This window comes from Xiphophorus couchianus, chromosome 9 (assembly GCF_001444195.1).
Source record: "Xiphophorus couchianus chromosome 9, X_couchianus-1.0, whole genome shotgun sequence".
Taxonomy (NCBI): domain Eukaryota; kingdom Metazoa; phylum Chordata; class Actinopteri; order Cyprinodontiformes; family Poeciliidae; genus Xiphophorus; species Xiphophorus couchianus.
The window spans coordinates 18,112,719-18,132,865 of NC_040236.1; the positions used below are offsets into that span (position 1 = coordinate 18,112,719).

A 20,147-nucleotide genomic window follows, 5' to 3' on the forward strand; every position below is an offset into this window, starting at 1 on the left:
GATTCCTCTGCAGCCTGACTGGGACGAAAATCGACAAAGAAAGCACAATACCTCTTCAGTTGCTTTGTTCCAATCTCATTTTTAATACATCTATAACTTAGTGATTCGGGTTTTTTTCTTTGCTTATGATTCTTCCTTCTTTTGTCTGTCTAGAGAGAAAAAAACTGACAATATGTGTACATCTCTGAGTGTGGATTTGCTGCTCTGCTATCTCGCTACTATCTCTGTTTGATGTTTCCCTCCTTGCCTTTCTCCCTCCGCTTTCTGCATTTCTGTCTCTTTTCTTCTGGTGCGGCGGTAAAATTATTGTTGTACTCTGTTAGCATTCGCATGTTTGCACTCCCGTGTGTCATTCCGTGTGGGAACTTGTCGCTTTGTTTCGCGTGGGGCTGAAAACAATGATTTATGTCGCAGGTTAGTAGATGTCTGCATGGCGCTTTACCACTGTCTGGATGTGTGAAGGTTGGAGAACTTTTAGCTAAAGCAAACATCTTTTCTCTAACCCATCAGCGTGCAAACACAACATTTTATGTTCTTTATGTTACAATCACAATCCTGGGGGGGTTTTATTCGGCTGCAGTTTTCGAAGCATTTAAAAAAATAAACATTAGAAAATTGACCTAAACATATATATTAAACCTCTTTTTATATGGTAGTCCTAGTTAAAAAACTGTGCAACTAATTACCTTTAGATGTCAATTTAGTCTGACAGAGAGTTCGACAACCTCAAACCTGCTGGGACTCTAAAACTAAATTAGCATTTAATGACAGCATTATACTACTGGACTGGACATGTTGTGATTAACATGCAATGCACACGCACCATTGCAATGCATTACGTCAGCGATACTGGTGGTTGGGAAAATGACAAAATATCGCAAAAATACCTGAAAAGGGGATGAAATGTTTTACTAATTGTCAACACTACAACTAGATAACAAGATAACAGTGTGATCCAATTTGGTCACATTTTGCAGGTCAGTAAAAAGTTTAAATTAAAAAGGGGCTAATAATGGTGGCTATATTTATGAGTAAAGGTCAGTTTTGCTAGCTTGACTTTTGCAATCTTAGCATGTTCATGTGTTGTGTATTTCGGGCAGGTCAGGGTTTCCCCCAGAGTATTATAAGCCTGGCAGGCCACCAGGCTAGGCACTGCTTATTTATTTAAGTCTTTTTAAAATGTTTGCATTTTTTAAGACTTTATAGTTGGTGTCCAGGTATTAATCTTTCAATAAGACATGATTATCAAGTGATATTTTCAAATTTTCTGTCAACTTTAACCATTTTTTAACTCAAAAACACAGCTGACTGCTGGATGAATGATTGCCCTAGTACCCCACCACCGGGCTTAGCAAGTTTTAGCTAATCAGCCTTCCCTGTATTGGACCGAATGTTAACTTTGGGGTATTATGTTCTGGTCTTTGTGTGGGAAATCTTTACTTTTATGGTTCTGATACTCCAGGTACACTTGAACGTCATCTCTGTTCGGTCGGTTAGTGGAGCTGTTGTCAATCTGTTTGACAAATGTCAAAATCTTTACCAATTGCCTCATTCGTTTGTAGAATGTTTTGATAGATAGATAGATAGATAGATAGATAGATAGATAGCATTTATTGTCATTGAACAGAATTCAACGAAATTTCCATTGCAGCTCCCGTGCAAAAGGTCAAATATATACAGTAAAAATAAGCAAACACACAATAATAATAATAACAATATATACAACTAAATTAACTAAAGGCACTCAACCACACCAAAGAAGTAGCAGCAGGTCCAATTATGGCAAAGTACAGATAATGTGACAGTGCAAAGTGCAGAACAATATGGCTGTGTGGGGGTGGGGGATATGTATGTGTGACTGCGAGGTTATGATATGTGTGGGAGGGGGGGGCGGCAGGGAGTAATGGCTCTGATGGCTGTGGGGAAGAAACTGTTTCTCAGTCTATTTGTTGTAGTCCATATATTCCTTTACCGCTTGCCTGATGGCAGCGGCACAAACAGTCTGTGGCCCAGGTGGCTGGAATCCATGGCTATGGATCCAGCTCTCTTCTTGACCCGGTCTGTGTAAATGGAGTCCAGGTCTGGGAAGGGGCATCCCACAATGCCTTGTGCTGTTCTCACCACCCGTGTCAGTTGTTTCCTCTCCAATGCTGTGCAGCTACCATACCACACAGTCATGTTGAGGCAGAGGATGCTCTCGATCATCGCCGCCCTGTAAAAGTTCACGAGCAGCCGTGAGGAAAGTCCAGCCCGTCTCAGTTTCCTGAGGAAGAAGAGCCTTTGTTGTGCTTTCTTCACCAGGTGGGAGGTGTTTGTGTTCCAGGAGAAGTCAGACGTGATGTGGAGGCCCAGGAACTTGATGTTGTCCACACGTTCCACCACTTCTCCATCTATGAGAAGGGGAGTGTGATCCGTCTTCCTGGACCTTCTGTAGTCCACAATGACCTCCTTGGTCTTCCCTGTGTTCAGCACCAAGTTGTTGGCTGAACACCACTGAGTGAGCTGCAGAATCTCCTCTCTGTAGTGGGTCTCGTTGTTGTCTGAAATGAGACCCACTACTGTTGTGTCGTCCGCGTACTTCACGACTGTGTTGGTGGGGTGGATGGCCGCGCAGTCGTGTGTAAACAGGGTGAAGAGAGCTGGGCTGAGCACACAGCCCTGCAGCGTGCCTGTGTTGAGGACCAGTGGGGACGATGTTGAGCCACTTATTCTCACCACCTGGGCCTGTTGGTGAGGAAGTCTCTGATCCAGTGGCACAGTGAAGCGGGCAGCCCCACCTCGAGTAGCTTCAGCACCAGCTTGTCTGGGATGACGGTATTAAATGCTGAGCTGAAGTCTACAAATAGCATCCTGACGTAGGTGTTGGGATGCTGCAGATGGGTCAGGGCTGTGTGCAGAGTGATGGAGACAGCATCCTCTGTTGACCGGTTCGCTCTGTAGGCGAACTGAAGGCTGTCCAGGTTTGCGGGGATGAAGTCTCTGATGTACCTCAGAAGAATCCTCTCAAATATATTATATTCATAACTCATCAAATGGGATTAAATATTTAATAGTGGATGTGGCTCCTACGATGTGTATTGTATAAAGTTAAATTAATTATTCAATATAAAAGAGAAATTCATTCAGTCCTCTGATGCATCTTGACTGAACCGACAGAAACCAAATTTATAAATTTATATTTAGGGGAATACCTGTTTTGTGTATCACAACATCGGTTCATTAAATTTTATGCATACTCTTGCCTCATCAAAACCTATTAGCAAAGACGGGTTAAGAAGGTTATAACATCAGAATTTACACACAAAACATGCATTTTTAGATATACATTTGACAACTACGCTCTTACTGCAGCAAGAGTTCAGTTTTGCATTCAGTTTTTGACTGAAAGAATTAAAGGAAAACAACGCCCTTGTTGTGGAAAAGTCAGCTATTCTTTTCAAGCACAACGGAGTTGCACCTACTTTAGACATAGAAAACTAAACTTGCTTTTGACAGGGAAACAAAAACTAGACAGCATAATGGGGAACCGAAGGCAAAGTGGAGCACAACCTACCTCCTAAAGAGGTGAATCTGGGGCAAACAGATATACTTTTGAGTGTGTCTATGCCAGCAGCAACACTAGTGCAGTGAGGTGGAAGCAACCAACAGATGATTTACTCTGAAACTAATGAGGAGCAGAGCAAGACGGAAGTCACTAACAACAGCAGGGAGTGCATCACAAGACAGCAGATCTCATCCTGTTGCCACTTTTAACACTTGAAGTCGGTCTCTGCCCAAATTGGACATGTAACCTAACATAAGAGTCTTTTCTTATTGTCTGGAGACAATTCCACTGAGTCACTGGCTTTGCAGCAAAGCGTGTGGGGGACAGTGGAGAGCAGCAGTTTCCTTTCAATAAGAAGCAGCTCCAGAAAAATCTGACTCAGTATGAGTGACCAGGTCTCTGTTTTACCTAAACACACAAGTTAATGATGGTAACTTTATATAGCAGGGAAATGCTACAACAAGCTGATATTAGCTTATACATTAGTGGAACTATGTAGCTGGGTTAATGAATGCTCATCGTGGCTGTCTGTGTTTTTTTATTATTATTTTATTTCCTTTATTCAACCAGATCAAACCTCATTGAGATTCACATCTCATTTTCAAGAGGGACTTAGGCAGAAATCTGCAACATGCAGCAACCTGGTTACACAAAGGTAAAACAAATTGAAACCTATGCACAAGTTTAAAACTAATTGAAAAATAGTTTAAAAGCAAAGACACTGATAGATAGATTCATGTTGCGTGTTTTTAAGATCCGCTCGGGAAAAAAGTCCAATGAAATAAGATCCAACATCTTTAGTTCACTCTGTAGGAGCCGTCACCCTGAGTGCGTGCTTCCCTTTTTCTGTTTGAACTCGTGAGAAATTTTTTCTTAAAGAATTTAAATAGGCTGGAGCCAAACTGTGTAGAGTTTTATGAATCGGTATCATCAAGTGATTGTATCTCCGTACGCTTCTTCACAACATAAACACTTTTCTTGTTTGTGTGGCAGGTTTCTCTCAGCCAGCTCTCCATGAAAAACTTCATACTGGAAAAACTGGAAAAAAGAAAAACTCCAACACTTTCTTTGGCATCTTAGTACTTTCACTTTAAAGATTGTAATGGCTTGACAAAACGTTTTCTGTATATTTGTAACAGGTACTTTTGTAAACTTCTGTATTTCATAATATCTGTATACAGACTAACCCTATTTTTTTCAGTTTTTCTTAACAATATTAAAAATCTAGCCAATATATTTACCTTTTCACTCAAACGTGACTCTATCCAGTTGTAAAACAACTATTGGACATTTTGGAGTGTTTCATTTTTGTATACTTTTAAACTGGAAAACTGTGTTTGAGTTATTTATTTATTGTTCTTTATGTAATTTAGTGAGCCTAGATTAGAGTAAGAGACACATTTTCTTCACGCCATCACAGATCCTGCAAAAGCTCTTTACATCTGTAACCAACAAGCTGCTTGGAAGATGAAATGAAATTTTGCGCATCTCTACAATTCTTAAAACCCATCTTTGCAGTAAACATTTCTGCTTCTAACACGTGTTAAGAGGGACACACGGTTAAGTCTAAGAAGAAAAGAAGCTGGAGCCCATTTGGTTATCTCGTCTGCAGCAGTTGCACGCAGAGAAAAAAAATACACACACACATGCACACACCCATATAATTTTCCTGGAGTTTAGTCTAAACCAAGAGGGATTATTCAAACGGTGTCACTCTCACCCCAAGATTATATTAAATGCAGCTCTTTTCAAATCTCACATCATGCAGAAAAGCAGGAGAGTTATTCTAATTCAAGGTGCATAGATAGACATATTTTTTCTTAAGGAACTGTTTTTCTCTTTCCTCACTTAAAATAAGTTCAGACAGAGGGGAATGAAACTGTGAAGAAAGAAAGGAGACACAAAACTGGGGGGGAAAAGCACAATAGTAAGAGCGGTATCTATTTTTCTCCCCTGTGCAATAATGAACATGTCTGATGGAGAGGTGTAAAACAGACCTCTGAGCAAAGCTTCATGTCGAATCTGTTTCTTTTCCTCCTCGTTCTAATATCCCGTTCTCGTTCTAATATAAATCAGATTCTGCTCAGAAAGCAAAGTTAAAAACAGATTCCTTTTCTTGATTTTCATTTGTTGCTGGAGTTTCTGTCTCAAACATTATTCAAAGAGCTTGCTCTATTTTAAGATCTGCAACAGAGTGCCTGCTATAATGTAAGAAAAAACTCCAAAACATTTGACTGTTAAGTGTTTTGATTTAAGCATTGGTTAATTGTTTTTCTCTCTCCTTTTGATGTAGTTGAATAGAAAGCCAACAACTGGGTTTGTTTTTACACAATCTTCCTGAAGTATATTAATTAAGTTACTAAGCTGAATTGCTGTTGATTAACCCGCTAAACCCAGACATGCTATCACCTCTGGGGTTAGCAAAGTAATTGCAATCAGATTTCTGTTTACATTGAATAGAATTGGATCAGGCATAAAACAGGGACAATCTGGTGACTTTGTCCTGCTTGTTGCGAAATTCACTTTTGATTTAGCTGAGTTTTAATTGGCTCTCTGTTTATTTTGCTCATTCTCCCAAACACACTCACACTGAAACGTTTTTATGTCTTTGAGAAGATGTAGAGGCACATGTGGAAATAAATTCATTTCCCCAGAAGATGAGCTGTCTAAACCAAAAAAAAAAACGATCTGGAAGCTTTTCAGTTTGATTTCCTTAACATTTACACAAAATACAGAGTAAGTAGGTAGGTTAGGTATCAAAGCTGGGACCAAATTAACAAACAATTCATTAATTAAACAAAAAGTGTATTTGCGCTTGTGATGATTTGTGTACCTTTGGATCTTTCACACAGGAAGGAGTAGCCAGTTGAAGGTGTTGCTACAGTATTTGAAAGAACAAAATACAGAGAAAAGACTAGATTTCTTCTGAGTGGATGGACTATCAGCAGATATTTTAACAAGGAGAACCAGAGTTTCATATTACAACGCTTCAGAATTTACGAGAAATTACATTAGGCACGTTTTTCAATTACACGTGTTTTCTTTTTCATTGTGGGGTTTTATGGAGATTCAACAGTAACCAACTTGCTGTAGAATTGGCCATATTTTTGCTAGTGTTGGGGAAAAAAACTTGTACAATTGTATAATGATGACATCATGTAATATGGGTCCAAATATTTCCCTTCTTCCTTTAGACATTTACCATATATTCCAATTTGAATAAACTTTGGGGCTTTGGCTTTGTGAAATTCCTTCAATTTTCATTTACTTCTTTTTCATTCTGTGACATAAATGCTCTTCTAGTCTTAAGAATAGTCATCATGTGTGAACTGAATTACAGTCTGAAGCTTGATTAAAGTTAGTTACACCAATCCCATGTACATGCTCAAATTTATTTTTTAAATTGCAGTAAAATAACACTGTTTAATGGCTAACACTTCACTAAGAAGTCGTGTGGTGACTTCAGTTTTCTCTTTTTTCTACCTGTCCATGAAGGAGTCCTGACAGTGTTTTAGCCTGACAGAAAATGACATGAAAGCCAGATTTATGTGCAAATTAAACCTTTGATGGGCCAATAAGCAACCTTTTAAATCTACATGCTACATTTAACATGATATTCAATAATTTACCATTTTTGTCTTTTGTTCTTGTTTCTACTTTGTATTTTGAGGCTCCACTTACAACCAGGATTTCTGATCCCTCCCCGCAGATTGTGAATACTTGTAATTTCTTCCATTGTATTAAGACTTTGATGAGAACTGTGCAGTTTTTTTTGTTGTTCTTGTTGTTATTTTTAGCTGTGCACATGAAAATTATTCACAACTGGCAGGGCAAAAAAAGCCTGACAAACATCTTGCTTGGAGTGCTCGAAGAAAATCACAGACTCCATGTACAACACATATCGGGATCAGAGTTTTTCCTGATAAGGATTAAGAACCCCGTGAGCCACTAGCTAAAATCCCTGGCCTACACACACACACACACACATATATTCTGGATTTTTTTTCCCCCTTCTAGACAAAAAGGCATCAATTTCTTGTGCTTTATATCCAGTGTTGTATAAAGTACTGAAATCTCAGAGTCAAGTAAAAGTACAAGTACCTCTCCAAAATATGACTTTGGTAAAAGTCGAAGTCACTGACTGAAATGTTACTTGAGTTAAAGTCTTAAAGTATCTGAAACTTCTTGTACTTAAGTATGGAAATTACTGTAAAAATGGATGTACTCAAGTAATGTAATGAAAAGTACAAGTAAAAAGTAAAACAAAGCAAATGCAGTTTGAATGACTTTTTTAATATTTTGGTAAACTTGTCAAATACACTTAAAATAATGTACACAACCAAGTGCAGGCAAAATTAAACCTGCTAATAGATATACCTGCAGGCATCATTTAGTTAATAAAATTAGGTGCTTTACCTATAGCACAAGGTTAACTTAACCTGCTTTACAACTGAGCCAGCTTCTTAGTATACCCTCCAGGACAGAAAATACAAAGTTTTTGTAAGCCTTAAGTTTTCCCTTCAAGTAAGGTCAGTGCTGAAAATGAGAACAATAAATAGTACAGAAAATGCGGCCAACATGAAGAAAAAGAGCTGTTACGATTACTCTACTTCACAAATCAGTGAATCAGTCAATGCTACAGTCAGTAGGTGGTGCACACAACTGGTCATTATGCAAAAGGAAAAAGAATTGGGAGGGAAATGCAGCTTATTGGCATCTGTAAACCTGGTTTTGAACTTGCATGCCTTTCCTATATTCGTTAAATTTAGTCTAAATTGCTATCGCTATGGCTTCTGTCCCCCTTGAACAGAGGAGTCTAGGTAGCCTGATACAGTCAACATTAAGCCTAAGCTAAATACACCACGTGTGGAACTGAAACAATGCCAAACAAAGTTCATTTATGGTCAACGTTTCACAATACAGTAGTGTCTAGTGACCAAGCTATAGTTACTGAAACAGGAGGATTATAACCATTTCATAAGAAGTTACCTCGATGTGTTTCTTCAAGTTGGACGGGGAGTTTTTGTAAGATAGGATTTCCACATCTTCAGGCAGGAATAACATAAACCGCATGCGGTACGACGAATCTTTAACACCCACGAAAGAGTATATTGTGTTTAAATAAGGCCATGGGCTCTCATCACCAGCTGGTGGTTCCCCTGGAGCCATGTCCGACGTAGTTGCAGTCGTTGTGGTCTCCGTCTCCTCCTCCATGTGACTGCTGCTGATTGCGAGACTTGCTTTGTGTTTAATGGGAGAAGCGAAACAGGTGTATCCTATTGGTGGTGATGAACAAGCCCAGGCAAGCAGGCTACGGACTTTGTTCGGTAGCCTGCTTGCTACTTGCTAATCAGTAGGTGGGTCAAAACACTTGCATTTCTCTCTCGCGCTTTTTTGTAACGAGTAACTAAACCACACATTGAAAATGTATCGGAGTAAAAGTACGCAATTAAGTTCGGAAATGTAGTGAAGTAAAAGTGAAAGTCATCAAAAATTTTCATACTCGAGGAAAGTATGAAGTACTCCAAAATATACTTAAGTAAAGTAGTGAAGTAGTTTTACTTCGTTACTATACAACACTGTTTATATCAGCCTGCTCCATCGGCATCAATTGGCAAAGACTCATCTGGGGTATAATAATGCAGAATGAGTCTTCAGACTGGCATCGGTCATTCCTGTTGTGCTCTCTAGCTCCAACACGGTAACATTCATTAGTGCTAATTGTGAGAATCACACTATTAAGATGTTCCATTAATCAACACCATGTTCATAATAGCCATTATTAATTCCTCAGCCGTTTGCACATTCCTGACACACTCGCACTTTTTGACACTGGCTATCAGCAGATTCTCACTCTCACTCATTCCTTTCCTCGGCGGACCACTGTCATCTGCCCTCTCGCGAACGGCACACTGAGCTGTCAGCTTTCAAAGACGGCGGTGCACGCGCGCACACACACACACACACACACACACACCTCTACACCACGTGTGTAAATGCAAACAGCCGCTTCATCATTCGGGGGGATCTAAAAGAGCCAGGCACCCGACACATCACTCGACGATGTGGATAAACGACCCAATCAGTTCGCTGGAAGTTTATGGCCTTTTATTTCCTAACTGCTGTTCGCTAGAGTCTCTGTGAATATTAATCGGCCCCCACCTCCCTCTCGCTGTCTGACAGAGTAAAAATGAGAAAAAGGAGACAAGTTAAATAATGTCTAAATATTTGAAGAGGTTGATGTGATGTCGGGCTTTGAGTCTCGCTGTCAGCGAGTGGGAGAAGAAATCAGCAGAGACTTCGTTGAAGATCTGAAGGGGAGAAAACATGGCTTTTTATTTTTGATCTCTCTTTTTTATTTCTCTTCTCATCTCTATATCTTTTTCTTCTTTCTTTGTCTGTTTTCTTTACACCCACTCTGGAGTTAGCTGCTCATTTGGTTTTTTTTAGTCCTCCTGAGGAATTTGCTTTTCGCTTACAGCTTATATTTCAAACCCATTGGTTAAGGCTCTAATCGGAGCAGCACTGGGACACCAGTCAGGTTTTTTTTTCCCCCTCCCCAACATAGGGTGTGTATAAAAGTGTGAATTTCTGTGTGCTTCCTCTCTCTTTCCCCTCCTGTCACACCTACCCTGAGTCTCCTGTCCCTGTTCTTGTAGATAACAAACCTTTCTCTACCTCCATGAGCCAAACTGGACCAACTCCCAGGGCTAATACAATGTACCAGCTGCCATGTGGGTGGACACTTTTAGCAGCCAGCAACTAGGTTAGATGCTGGTATAAAAGCCAAAGTTGGCTGTCAGCAGATAAAATGACAACCAGCACTGCCTGATTCTGGTTCCAAAAGACCCGAGACAACACTGGGCTGGTTGCTGCTCATCGGTTGTTTGTGCTTGCAAGCATGCTGAGAAATGTAGACTCTCTTCAGCTCTTTGCCGTCCACACCTCTGAAGCAATTACACGTTGAGTGATTTCTTTAATGGAAATTTGAAAAGTGTAGCATACATTTGTATTCATTCCCTTTGAGTCTTTAAAGGACCACTATTCGCTGCAGTTAAAGTGCCAATTTTGTTGGTTTTTATTTGTTTCTACCAGCTGCTGTACATCTAGAGACAAGAAAATGTTTCTTTTCTCAAGATCAATTAGATTGGATTCACAGAATCACGTTTTTAGTCCTACCACAGACCCGTACTTAGATGTAATACTTTAACCAGGAAAGCCCACTGTAATAGATGGTGTACTCCATGTTTTTACATGTCATTGCTCCTACACAGCTGTGGTAATGAATGTAACCCCTCTTATTCTCAAGTTGAGCAGTGACCTCACAATGAACCTTTTGATTCAGCTGTGTTTAACCAAGAGGCTATCCTATTGGTGCTCCATACTGTCTCTTGCAGTTTGGAGTTTGTTGCTCCTAAACCGTAGCTGTGGTTTTATATTTTGGGTTTAGTTTCATTGTCGGACTTAAAGTTGAACATCTGGTCCACCTCTAACAGGTTTTCACCCATCTGCCAATCATATTCCCATAAACTCTAACCAGCTTCCCTCCTGAAGACAAGCACCCACCATAGCATGACGTTGCCACCACTGTGTTTCAGTGTGTCAGTTTAACTTTGGTAGTTTTGTGCCACAAAAAGTTTTCTGCTTGTGAGTCAAGAAGGTAGATTTTGGTCTCACTACCAAGTGAAGAAATATAACAAACCTCTTCACTGTTTGTTATACGTGGCATGTGGCAAACTGCTCACGAGTCAACAGACATTTTCTCCTTTTCCTAGTATAACATCTTAGTAGTAAAACTTGGGTAGTTTTACAGCTGTGACATAATCTTTTGTCTTCTGATGCTGGACCAGTGCTGGGAAATAAATCAATAACAAAATACTGTATATCGCAATAGATGCATCATGATAGATTATTCAGTAATTTCACTGGACTTTGTCTCCAATTTACAACCGCACATCATTCTGGGGAATGTAGGCAGAGGAAAGACTTTAGTCATTCAACCTCTCACGGCCAACTAAGCAAGATGGGTGGCATCAGCTAACTCACACTCACTCTTTGGTTACCTAGCAATAACTTGTTGCGTATCTTGCGCAGCAGCAGCTTCGGGTCCTGCCATCATGCTTCCTAACTGGAATGAAAACTGTGGATAGGATTGGAAAGGTCACACCGCCAGTATTTCAGATATTTAAAACAAAAAACGAATCAATAATTATCAATATCGACTGATATAAAATGCTTGTATTGTGATACGTTTTTCAGCTGTATCGCCCAGCCCTTTGCTGGAATTAGCATTACATGCACACTCTGTTTACTAAATAGGTGAGTAAAGTAGACTGCCTACATGCCACGATTTGCAGATTTTTATATATAAGAAACCATGTATCGTTTTTCTTTCACTTCACAAGTACTTTTTGTTGGTCTGTAACATTAAATCCCAATAAAATAGTTGGCATGGAAACTTTAGCGAGGCGATGCTTTAAAAAACGTCCATTTTCCTTTTACAGATTAAACTTTTTACTAAAGGTAGGGGATGAACCACTACTGAAACATGGCAGCAATGCCTTCCAGAACACAACAGCCTTCTCCTGATCCTTAACGAGAATAAAGATTTCCTGCAGAGTCCAACTTACTGCACAGGCTTTGAAAGCCCAGTAGCTCACACCAACTGGATATGCAACCAAGTCTCAGTTCAGCTGCTCCAGTCACTTTTCTCAGTTGAGTGCTGGAGACAGAAAGGGCTGTAGGTGAGGCTCGGGTAGCTCACTGTGTCCTGGTGAGTGGGGCATTATATGTGACGCTGCATTAAGGTCCCGAACTCTGTTGCAGGGTGTGACTGCAGAGCTGTGACAGGCTCTGTGTGGAAGATGTGAGCTCTGGCAGGGACCTGCCAGGGGCAGCGGGTGAAGACAGCACACAGTGTCCTACTGAGATGAAGCTCTTGAAAGCCACACTCAGCTTCTTTACTCTGTCCAGGATTTCGTCATGCTCTTTCTCGTTGTGGTTGAAGCCTCGGATCTTTGTCGTTCCCGTCCACACAATTCGCAGAGAGTCCTGTCAGACCTTTGTTTTATATGTGTATTTGTTTTTCATTCTGCAAACTTTCTTGCTCTTCAGTAAATCTTTGTGTCATTCCTTTTAAGTTCTTTGAGTTTTCATATCTCTTCAAATCTCTTCAAATCTCTATTCTGCAGTTGGCATCATTAGTGTGTGTAAAAACAGCGGTAAAAGTCCTTTCAATTCTTTTTTCCCCAAGTGGTTCTAGTGAAGCACATTATCAGCTTGTCTCTGAGCAAGAAAAAGGCTTTTGGTAAAACACAGTGGAAAAAAATGTGACTTTTTTATTCTGTCTAACAAAAGATTGAGCTCCAAGTCTTCAGGGAAAGATTAAATACTAACATCCAGAATGTCAAATGAACGAGAGTCTCACTTCATGTTGAACCCTGTTTCGTTTTGCCCTGAATTAATGAGCCGGACCGGAGGGGCTGCTGAGTACCGGGAACAAGCCAAACCTGTTAAGATGGCTAATTGAGTTTTATGTTTTCAGCATATTTTGAGGTCTTGAGACTAAAATCTCTTATCACCAGGAGATATCTGAGGAGGAGAACTACACCGTGTTCCAAATTATTATGCAAGTGATATTTTCTCAGATTTTCTTAGATGGTCAATGCAAATGATGGTCAGTATAATTTTCAAGTCATGAACTATTACAGTATAAATCAAATTTTACTGAACAAAGCTCCAAATAAGAACAGTATTTTTTTCAAAAGTAAAAAACTCAAAATGCACTGTTCCACATTATTATGCACAGCAGATTTTCTAAACATTTTATGGATTATAAAGAACTGCAAGCGGTCATTCTTTGAATGTGCAGCTTTAAGTGGTCACATGTACTAAAATCAAAAGCTATTTCAATCAAAAACATCTTAACAGACTGAGTAACATGTTGACATAGGACCTTCTTTGATATCACCTGCACAATTATTCATCCATTGAACTTGTGAGTTTGTGGAAAGTTTCTGCTTGAATTTCTTTGCAGGAATTTCTTTGCAGGATGTAAGAATACCTTCCCAGAGCTGCTGTTTTGATGTGAACTGCAGTCCACCCTCAGATCTTCTGCTTGAGCAGGGGTGGGCAACTCCAGGCCTCGAGGGCCAGTCTCCTGCAACTTTTAGATGCGTCTCTACTTCAACACACCTGAGTCAAATAATGAGGTCCTTAGCAGGACTCTGGAGATCTTGACTGCATTTAGGAGGTGATTCAGCTATTGGATTCAAGTGTGTTGGACCAGGGAGACGTCTAAGAGTTGCAGACACCTTCCCTCGAGCACCAGGATTGCTCAACCCTGTGCTTGAGGATACTCCAAATAATTTCTATTTGGTGGTCGAATAGTAGGTTCATGCACCACAAGCCTCTGGAGGATCCTCCACCTTGAGGTTCCAGAGGCTCCAGCAACTTCAAATAACTGTCTGCTGCTTTGTAAGGGCATTTTAACAGCTGCTCTCTTAATCCGATGAATTTTTCTAACAGAAACCTTCCTCATTATGCCTTTATCTGTACAAACCCATCTTTGTTCTGAATCAGCCACAAATCTCTTCTCAGAACGATAACGCTTCGGTCACTTGGAGGAAACTCAAAAAGCAATGAAACTAAAATCCCACATGGTCAGTTGATCCTTAAATGCAGAAAAACTTCAAACTGAGACAATATGGCAGAAGTAACGCATCCTGTCTGGACTCAGCAAAACACTGTGAATCCCACACCCCTGATCCCAACACACATCTACTGATCAGAGCAAGCCTCACACAATCCTTAATGAGATGGCAGGCCTCAGTCCTCCTTGTTTAGAATAACGTTAACACAATAATGTCCAGCAACACAAGACTGAAAACTGTGTAATATGAGCTTAAAAGTACCCAGAATAGCACAGTTAGCGTATTAATAAAACCATATGCAATGTGGAAAAATCTAAAAAGTTTGTATTCAAGAGGATCTTGCAGGGAGCCACAAAATGATCAAAATCAAGAATTTTCTCTCCCCTTCATTTGCAATTAACAAAGATGGAGATGAGGATGGGCATAATTCACTGGTAAAGATGCATTTTCAAACAGTGCAAAAGCGGCCAAAGCATTAAGTGATACTGTACAAACTTACTGAAAATCGCCAAAAAATATTTCAAGTTCAGACTTTTTACAGACCAGCCCTCATTTTATTTATGGAGTTATTCAGACTTTGACCTCGGCTGTACCTTCACGTTTCATGTTTTTCGCAGTGAATTTCTGTGTCCAAACTCACTTTGTTTAGTTTGAAGACAACATGCCTGCAAAGCTGGAAACACAAAATATGCTTTATCTCACCCTGTGCGGCAGGCTTTGTCACAATAACATACTCCACTCCATTTGGTGAAATTATGTCATTCCTCTTCATGGCACTGAACTCCAAAAAAGGTTGCAGTGAGTGCGAGATTTTCAGGCTCTTACTTCGTATTTCGTCTCAAAACATCCTATTTTGTAATTCTCCACTATTTTTTCTCCTTATGTCCTTCATGGTTAAATCTAGATATTTCTTCATACTAAGAGGGGCCCCATAAGGTCCAACTTGAGCTGCCAAAATTTGCGATGTTGCTTCATATTTGTTGTTGGAGAAGCTTGGGCTCTTTTTCTGGTTATCATACCATTGGCAAAGACTTTCCATCGATTATACATAAACCCGTTTACAAGTGCCCATTCAAACGGTGCAAAGCTTAAGCTGAAAGGCACGCACACATCACGTTTTACACCGTGACACAATGCAGCCCTCACCGAGATGACAGAGGAGGGAACAGATGTAAAAGATGAAAGGAGAGAAGGAGGAAGAGAAAGCAGGATGGGTGGAGGGAGAGTAAGTGTGCTGACAGGACTGTGACGGGGCTTAATTACCAAGCGAGCGCTGCATGCTGGAAGCAATTTTTAAGGATTGTTGTTATTTGAATGGATTAAAACGCCTTTCCACTGGACTAGGCTGTCTCACTGCCAGTTTGTTTCTGTGGTGGATTAGAAGTCGAGTCGAAGGCATAAAGTAGAAAAGGGACGGAGGCAGAGAACAGTGTCACAAAGGGCACTTTAAGGCAACACGGTGCAAGAGGGGGGAGAAAAGATTCACGAGAGAAGAAAAACCGCAACAATCCTGTACGCCGCGAGACAGAAAACGGGCTGTGTGAACACACAAAGAAATCTGAAAAGATTAATAACCTCTCCCTTTTTATAGTCATACACTCTCCTTCTCTCTGTTTTGTTACAGTGTGGATGTTTACCAATTTTAGTAAAAGAAAAAAAAGCATGCATAAATTTTAAGATGAGTAACGTGCCTTTTTTAGTTAACCCTTCTTGTCTCCCTTCCTTCTCGCAGACATCGAGGGCTGCGAGCACTCGTGGAGAAAGTTTCACGGCCACTGCTACAGGTATTTCAGCCGCAGACACACCTGGGAGGATGCCGAGAAGGACTGCAGGGAGCACAGCGGTCACCTGGCCAGCATCCACACTGCAGCAGAGCAGAATTTCATCAGAGGTGGGTGGAGGTCGCAATCTATTCACAGAAAGAAAACCCATAGAAACCACACCTAGGAGGGAAATTCACCAAGCAGTGCAGTCTCTATATTTATTTGAAATTGTTGCTTATATGCTACTTCTTTTGTTTTTGCTGCTGGATTCACTGAGCACATTGTAATAAATAGTCACAAATACAGGAGGTGCAGAAGTAACTGGAGAGAGAAAGTGTTTTAATGTTTTTTTTTATATATTTTTTTTAATTTACAGAGAACTTCTAATCCTCAACAGAGGAGCAAAAACATATATGACTGCAGAATTCTTAATGACCTTTGTGATCAAGACGTGACCACGTACTTTGCAAAAGAAAGTGAAATGACAGATTAACTATGGAATAAAACGATTTGATTGAAATCAAAATTGTATTAGACATGTGGTCTATTCAAAGTTTTTAATTTGGCTAATTAAGGGAGGAAATGGTCAAAGCAACGATAAACTGATTTCATAATTCATTATTTTTGATTTTAAAAGTACAGTGCAAAACTGACAGATACTGTCCTTTTGATGATGATTGTTTTTTGTCGAGCAATCTGAAGGAGATCAGTTCACTTTCAGCCTTCTGAGGTTTTGATCCAAGAACGAATCAGACAAAGTTCACGTTTTTTTCCCCCTCGATGACTTCTTTTACGATGTCACACAAGGAAGTAGTGTGTTTGTGGTGATTCTTCAAAATACATCTACAGATGTGCCTCCAGTTAACTCAGATCAGTTCATTGAAGTAAAAGATAACAAAGCCATAATATCAACATCTGGGTGTCTGTATATTGTGCAAAGACATAGTAACCTCAGCTTATGTACGCTACACTTACTTCATTTAAGGCAAATACATATTTTTAGCTCTTGGCGTTTTTTATGGCAAGTAAATAGAGAATTGCAAGCTTTCTAGTCAAACGAGTGTTTGATTCTTATATTTCTGCCCGTCTTAGACTCACTGTACAGTATGTTTGTTGACCACAGTCAGCAGTTTGTTTCAGCATGAACATACTCTGCTCTGTCTCTTGGCGCCTCGTCTCTTCAACCCCGTCGTTTTCCCCCTCCAGCAGCACTCTATCGCCACTTGAGTTATGACATCAGGATCACCAGCAGCATGATCCTGAAATGTTCAACTCGCTGTCTGTCTCAGTGAGACCACAGTACCATCCATCTACCGCTTCTTCTTTTTTTTCTTTTTTTTTTTTTAAATTTCCAAAAAAAAAAAAAAACAGTGCTCAGTTGCCTTGAAAATCGGTGTCTCCACCCCTGCAATAAAGGGTTCAGAGCCATTAGCAAGATTAATGGACCCATTAATGATATTAATCATCAACGTGATTGAAATTTTAATACGTACAATATGTGCAGGAACTTTTGCACGCCCACACATGCAAATGAGTTTAAGCCAAAATTCCATTAGGGAAATTTCATTCACAAAAAACAAAACAAAAAAAAAACACTGAACAGTCATCCTTTTTGCATCTCAGACATTGCTGTTTGCTGTTATTGTCTCTCTGCTGCAGTCAATAAGTAGGACCTTCAGTCTTAACACAGGAAACTTCATTTCTCAACCTAATAAATGTTTTTGGACATTAAAATCATATGCGATCATACATTCTTTGTGTTTTAGACAGACTTGGAGAACACCATTACACTTTGGCAAAAGTGTTTGTTAAATATAAGATTTCTAAGACTTGGTTTATTCATTTGTCTTACATCTGACGCAGGTCTGAGCCACGACAATACCTGGATTGGGCTGAACGATCGTACAGTGGAGGATGACTTTCAGTGGACGGACAAGACAGACCTGGTGAGGAAGCAATTACTGCTAACCAGCAGAGTTAAAATGCTACATATGAGGGATGTGATGAGACAAAAAATAATATCTAATTTATACAAAAAAATATCATGATCACTGATGTACTTTTTTAAAAAATAAACTTGATTATTATGTAACGAATCACTTAACAGAATTGAGTTTTCCTGTTTAGACTCTGTTGTCTTATATGTAATTTCCTCTACCTTTAGCATGTATCGATTTATATGATATGCACTTGGATTTCACCGCTGACACACAAACTGTCTCAACATTAAAACCAAGCCCTTTATTTGTTGCCAACGTCATTGCAGAATTTGTCAGTAACATTAATATAAAACTAAAGGTTTATATTAAAGGTAAATATTTAAACTAAAGGTAAATATTGGAAAATAGTCCACACCAATGAAAGCAAACACAGCAGTAAATGCAGTAAGAACTTTATAAAATCCAGGTACTGTGAACAGATCCTCGGATCAGACTGCGCAATCCTGGTTTCATGAGAATTTTGATTGTATTTTTCCAAAAATACAACATTTGTTTCTTTCCACAAATACTGTAGAGGTTTTATGAATTACAAATTGTTTAAAATTAAATTAAGCCTGACCTAGTGGATCCCAGACACCTTAAGAAAACTGAAATGGCCCTTTAGTTCCAGCAGGAAACTACATTGTATCAGATGCCAGGTGTGGTTTTCTCAGACTACTTGCAAATTGTTTTTACCTCATTTTGTTCGCCTGCCACCATTTATCTGTTCTGCAGATAACCCAAAGTACTCCCACAAAAACTATTTTAAGGTAATGGATGCTTTTCCAATCTTAATGTAACCAAATGTTATCAGCAAGTCCTACCAAATCTTCATTAGCTGACTCTGTCGACATATCAGGGCAGCACAAGAACTACTTCCTTTCTCACTTCAAAATAAACATCTCAAACATAGCATCTGTTTCAAAGCGCTTCAGAGCTGACAGAAAGCACAAATCCATTTCAACAGACAACTAGAAATCACTTTTAGAGATGGATGACACTTTGACAAGAAATCTAATGCCGTTTTAATGAGATCTTATTGCCTCCCATAGTGAGTAAAACTGTATAATCAAAAACATTCAACACATGTTTTGTTTAGTTTTTTATTCAGCTGTTGTCATTCTTAACTTTCTGCATGTGTACGTTTCTTTACGTCTGTAGCAATACGAAAACTGGCGGGAAAACCAGCCTGACAATTTTTTTGCCGGAGGAGAGGACTGCGTGGTAATGATCGCCCACGAGAACGGCAAATGGAACGACGTGCCTTGCAACTACAATCTGCCCTACGTCTGCAAGAAGGGAACAGGTGAGAGCCCGGGGCTGCAGTACGAAGCAGCACTCAGCAGGATGGAGGAGAAATTCATCAAATTTAAAGAGTGAGACTGAGGAGCAGGGGCTGAGCAAGACGGATACAGTGGAAACAACTCTGCTCCTCTGCTCAGTTTGAGACTTAAAAGTGCAATTATGAGGTATAAAAAAAGGTGAGCAAAAGTTCTTCAGAGAATTTTGTTTTTTTTAGTTTATATATATAAATCAGTTCAGACGTGTTCCAGCCCCTCTGCTGTTAAACCTCAGGGATTGATAAAAAAAAAAAAAACTTAAAATGATTATGAACACCCTGACTATGTCATACTTTACATTACACAGGTCTCCCGTAAGGAGGAAGAGATTACCTCTGAGCCTCTTCAATCAGGACATGTTCAGCTCTTCAGAGTCTTATCATCCTCTTTCATTGACATTAGGCAACTTTCAGCAAGCTGCTCATAAATTATTCTTATAAAGCTTGGTCTTCATAGACAACAGAGCAAACATATTAATTAGTTTGTCCCTTTGTGAACTTCTTGTCACCTGTTGAGGTTTCTCTCTGTTCTACAGCCAGAAAACTGCCACTGATGTACATACAGGACGCATTTATGATCAAAGGCTAAGATACGGGCATATGAGCCTCCTTCTTTTAACGACAACTTCCACACCACAAGTGTTTTTTTGTCAGTGCGACCAGGAAGCACCAACAAATGACACATCGGTGAAAGATTTTTGACTTTTTGTCCAGCCTGTACCAGTGAATTTCTGGTCATCAGCCAATTTCTCTGCGCGTCTCTTTGACTGATCTTTAAATCAAAAATTAACTGGTTGTTTTAAAACACTAGGCTTTATGGATAATGGAGATGAGAAACCAAAAACACAAATAGATCTACAACTAATTAAA

General features: G+C 39.7%; 1 protein-coding gene across 1 annotated transcript in view; it reads left to right on the top strand.

Moving 5' to 3' along the window:
* The window catches only part of ncanb (neurocan b), a 171,406-nt gene that overhangs the window by 135,037 nt on the left and 16,222 nt on the right, over positions 1-20,147 (top strand). Inside the window, exons 12-14 of the mRNA XM_028028165.1 lie at positions 15,929-16,087; positions 17,823-17,905; positions 19,100-19,244. Of these exons, the coding sequence (XP_027883966.1) occupies positions 15,929-16,087; positions 17,823-17,905; positions 19,100-19,244 (387 nt within the window). The remainder of the gene's footprint in view (positions 1-15,928; positions 16,088-17,822; positions 17,906-19,099; positions 19,245-20,147) is intronic.